Genomic DNA, 4999 nt, shown 5'->3' with positions numbered 1-4999 from the left:
GCTCCATATCCACATGTTATAAAGAATTACCTATCATATCCATATTACGACTATTTTTCTGAACAGAACAGAAAAGATTAGTACATTTTACCCTTCTTTTAGTCCTCTGATTTACCTGAACTGTTGAGAGCTATGGTGCGGTAAAAGGCCAAGGATTTCCTCTTCATGAGCTATTTCTGAAGAAATTACTCGCCAATTTCGTACTGCCATGACAAACACCCGTCCAATCCTCACAAATGGGTTTTCCACATCTCCTTCGCTACTGTATCTGTACGTCTTAGTTCCAAGCAAGAAGACTAGCAGTGCAAAAATCATAGCAATACAAGGAATTCCAAACCCAAGACTCCAGCTAAGGTTATCTTGCACATAGCTCACTATAGTAAATGTTGCAAAAGTGGCCACGGCGATACCAAAATACCACCAATTAAAGAAAGAACTTTTAGCTTTGCTCTCTTCTGGATGTTGTCCATCAAATTGATCGGCTCCGAAAGCTTGGACGCAAGGCTTATGTCCCCCTTGAGCAAATGCCACAATATATAAGGAGAAGAAAAATAAAACTACGTGGACGAGACTGGGGGAACATGGGACACGGTTTTCTGTCTGTTGGCAGGCAGAAGTGCTGGAATAAGGTAATGTTGCAGACACAGTCAACAATCCAAGCCCCTGAATTCCACGCAAAAAAATAAAAGAAACAGACATCACATTTACTTTTAAGCCTGGTCTACATGAATAAGTGCTCTGCCAGCTTAAACCAAAGGTGAAATTCAATTTTATGGCTAATATTCAGAGGAAAATTCAACACCAATGCTTATGAAAGGCGAATATACAGCAAAGGAAATGTATTTGCTCAAGTAAAATGGTTCAGAGGATGAATTCATAAGGGATTGAGCCAACAGATTGCAGTGAGAGTCCCTTAGGTAATTGGGTGGAGACCGTGATCTAGATGATCTTCAAGGTGCGTTAACTATGTCAGTAGAAACAGCAGTATCTAAAGTAATAGGCTCAGGTGAAAGAGAAGGAAATTCTTCCTCAGGTGTGCACCAACATCATGCATAATAGGCTCGGGTGCAATAGCTACTTCTGGAGAGTCACCATTTTCAACTACTCCAGCCACAAGACAAGGTTACACAAAATCCTTGAGGAAATCTGCTGTGGATGAACAATCAATATTGGGCTGTGATTGAAAGAGAAATAATTCCTCTAAAAATATAACATTTCTTGAAATAAAGAACTCCTGCTTTGAAATATCAAAATGCTTAGTCTTTAATGCCTCGAGGATATCCAACAAATACACATGGTGGAGCCCTTGGATCAAATTTAGAGACATTTGGCTAAATAGAATTCAGCCTTTTCTAAAGCTAAATCAGAAATTATCCTCATACAACACGAAAGCCGTGAAACATGTAGCAAAATTTCAACCGACTGGAATGGATTGAACTCTTGGAGGGCATGATTCACCCAAGATCAGGATCACACAACAACAGGGCATGATTCACCCAAGATTAGGATCACACAACAACAGGGCATGATTCACCCAAGATCAGGATCACACAACAACCGGGCATGATTCACCCAAGATCAGGATCACACAACAACAGGGCATGATTCACCCAAGATCAGGATCACACAAGAACAGGGCATGATTCACACAAGATCAGGATCACACAAGAACAGGGCATGATTCACACAAGATCAGGATCACACAAGATCAGGGCATGATTCACTCATAAGGAAGAATACATAGTCCATTTTCAAATCACTAGTATATATATGGTGCACTACCTAGGTATATATATGGTTCAATTTACGGGTATATATGGTTCAGTTTGTCTTATAAAGTTTATATCGTTGGTTTGTATTGATGACTTCATATATTACAATAAAAGAGATTATTATACATAGCTATTTATTGTGTTTATGAAGTAGTTCAGTTATCATTTACCATATATAGCTTACTACGGAGTAAAAGAAAACTATTCGTCAATTTCAAGCTTGTTTCGGCTAAATCGCCTTGACTTGCAGGAACTAAAATAATCCTGAATTACCAGAGCTCTAGCCAGTAACTTGCATAATTTAGTAAGAAAGGTAAAGTAAAGTAAAAGGAGAGAATAAAATAGTGGAGGAACCAGAATGTAAAGGGCAGAGGAAAGAGCGATAGTGCGGTATCGTCCGAGGAAGGAATCGGCCAGAAAAGCTCCGAGTAGAGGTAGCATCATGGCGACTCCGGACCAGACATTGACATTCTGCGCTGCTGCGGCCGTGGACAGGCGGAGCTCGTCCGTTAAGAAGTTAATCAAGTTGGAGGCGATTCCGTAATAGGCGAATCTCTCGGCAACCTCCACTCCTAATCAGAACGGTAGAGGATAAAGAAATTGGATCGGGAAAGAGAAGGAAGAGAAGTGGCGAACCTATGATGAAGGAGGCGGATCTCCAGCCGCCGAATTTGGATCTGCGGACTGGGCGGCCATTGTAATCGACAGCACCCTCCACCGTCTCATCCAACAAAGGAGCCTCCATTTTGGCGTCGGAGTGTGGAGGCAGAACCGATCGAAAAATTGGTCTGATCACTCCATTTCTGAATCCGGAAGAAATTTTATTACCAGTTCATTGCATCATGATCCGTATGAAATTATTGTATCGGCCACGATGTTAGCGTGTGATTAATTAATGTGAGTAGCAGGATTAAACAAATTGAACGAGGTTGCTTGCTACGTTTTTTATGCGAAAACTGACCAATAACACAATCTCCCGCCAATCTTTTAAATCAATTTAATTTTACAAGATAGCTTAAGAGGTCTGGCCTTCGCAATTATATAATATTATCTGACTTTATTTTTTGTTTTCTCAAAAGATCTCGTATAAATGGTGATGATGTTCCTTATTTATAACCTCATGATTCTCCTCTTAGTCAGTGAACGTGGACTAACTACTCTCAATAATTTTCAACAACTTAAGCATAGTCAAGCTCGAGAGTAATTATTCATGGAGTGCAAGCCAATAGCAGAAGCGAGTGTTCATAGCTTGAGTCAGATGCTTGAGCAAAAGTAGAGAATGAGTATCGAGAGCAAGGATCAAGATTGATACTTGAGAATAAGAGTCGTGAGCAAATATCAAGATTGGGAAGCGAGAGATAATAGAGAGAAATGTTATACTTATTTCTAATTGTACGTAACATTTATGTTGAACCATGATACTTGGGAACAAACTAGCAAATCTGGAACAAATTGCTGACCCGTATGTTGAAGCAATTTGGAATACAAATTTTCGAAGATGATATGGAAATTTTAATCCATATCAGCGGTCCAAGTGGGTCAATGACTACCCAATTAGGAACATCCAAGGTAGACAATTTATTCCGTTTCAGCTGGGAAGCCATGCACAATATAAAAGGAAAAAGGATGCACAAGAGAAGGAGAGCCACATTTTAGGAAGCAAAAATTGGATTAGACAGCCTCTGCTGCTATGAACGACTGTGAAACCAGAGAAGAAGAAAAACCCTAATCCAACAGCTGTGACAGTAGAAGAAAAAGAAGACACTGTGACAATAGAAGAAAAAGAAGACCAAGGATGATTGATTAGGGCAAAGAGGTGGATGTGAGAGCTCAAAGGAAGGGAACTTCCATTGGAGAATAGCAACAAAACTTGATAACTCTCTAATTTCTTACTCTATTTTCTTATTCTATCAATTCTATAATTGAGGCGTGGGTTCCTCTATTCAATTCAGTTTATATGAGAGCTAAATTTTATAGGAGAGGCAAGAGAGTTTTATATAATTTAAATATGTTGACCGTGTAATCTTAGTTTATTAAGGAGTTGATAATGATTTACATGTTCTGTTCCTCTTATTATTGATGCAATTTTTCGTGCTTGCGCATGCTTGTTGTCACGGTCATACTCGTTTAGGGCGTGTTGTCCATGACCGCATATGCTCATGTCAAGCCAAACCCTTTATGTTTTTTCATGTTGTAATTCTTTGTTTTTGTATTTCTAGGGAGTATGACGTTTCGGCGAAATCATGTCTATGTCTGCCAGACCTGAATCGCTTCAAAATGTACTATAGGGGATATGACCAGTTGTCAACTTCTTCCTACTCGAATAGTTATTCTAGGGAGTATGACGTTTCAGCGAAATCATGTCTATGTCTGCCACACCTGAATCGCTTCAAAATGTACTATAGGGGATATGACTAGTTGTCAACTTCTTCCTACCCAAATAGTTATCGCCTTAAAATGTACTATAGGGGATTTGACTAGTTGTCAACTTCTTCCTACCCGAATAGTTATCGCCTCAAAATGTACTATAGGGGATATGACTAGTTGTCAACTTCTCCCTACCCGAATAGTTATACACAGGAAGCCGTTGTTGTTGCCTTTTTGCTTTCATGCTATATAACAAGTGAGTGCCACACAATCACAAGTCAATATTGTTTTAGTATTTGGATCATATAATTAAAATATTATTTAAGTTAGAGCAACTTACAAAAAAAAAAAAATAATAATAATAAATAAATAAATAAATAAAATAATAATAATTTTGGAAAATCGATTTATTGTGACCGCCTCTCTTTGGGACAATTCTTCTTTTACCAACCAAACTGGCGTTGAGAAAAACTGATAGAGAATTTTTAACGGGCATTGAATAATAGCTACCGTAAAACTTTTTCCGAGAGAGATTTGAGGGGAGAGTTTGTAAGAGGTCGGGGAGAGAAGTTTGGGAGAGGTTGGGAAGAGAAGTTTGGGAGAGGGTGTTGGATTATTGGGAGGGAGTTCCACGTTGACTAATTAAGAGGAAGAACATGTGTTTATAAATAAGGAATACATCTACGTTGTTACGAGCCCTTTTGATTACAAAGGACGAATAATCTCCATTGGTACGAGACCTTTTGGTACCAAGCCCTTTTGATTATAAAGGAGAAATAATCTTCATTGATACTAGACCATTTGGGTAACCAAAACCAAAGTCACTAGAGCTTATGCTCAAGATAGACAGTATCATATCA

At 38.8% G+C, this 4999-nt stretch overlaps 1 protein-coding gene across 3 annotated transcripts in view; it reads right to left on the bottom strand.

The window, feature by feature from the left end:
* The window catches only part of LOC111432711 (protein NRT1/ PTR FAMILY 5.10-like), a 10854-nt gene extending 8115 nt beyond the window's left edge, over positions 1-2739 (bottom strand). For all 3 annotated transcript variants that reach the window (XM_023069645.1, XM_023069644.1, XM_023069643.1), the window contains exons 1-3: positions 2409-2739; positions 2127-2344; positions 116-663 (exon numbers count right to left, since the gene is read on the bottom strand). In XM_023069645.1, coding sequence (XP_022925413.1) covers positions 116-663; positions 2127-2344; positions 2409-2517 — 875 coding nt within the window. In that variant the 5' untranslated portion in view covers positions 2518-2739. The remainder of the gene's footprint in view (positions 1-115; positions 664-2126; positions 2345-2408) is intronic.
* Positions 2740-4999: the final 2260 nt, after the last annotated feature.

The sequence above is a fragment of the Cucurbita moschata genome, unplaced genomic scaffold (genome assembly GCF_002738365.1).
Source record: "Cucurbita moschata cultivar Rifu unplaced genomic scaffold, Cmos_1.0 Cmo_Scf00040, whole genome shotgun sequence".
In the NCBI taxonomy this organism is placed as follows: Eukaryota; Viridiplantae; Streptophyta; class Magnoliopsida; order Cucurbitales; family Cucurbitaceae; genus Cucurbita; species Cucurbita moschata.
Note: the sequence above shows the minus strand (reverse complement) of the source record. Positions and strands in the feature narration are given on the sequence as shown.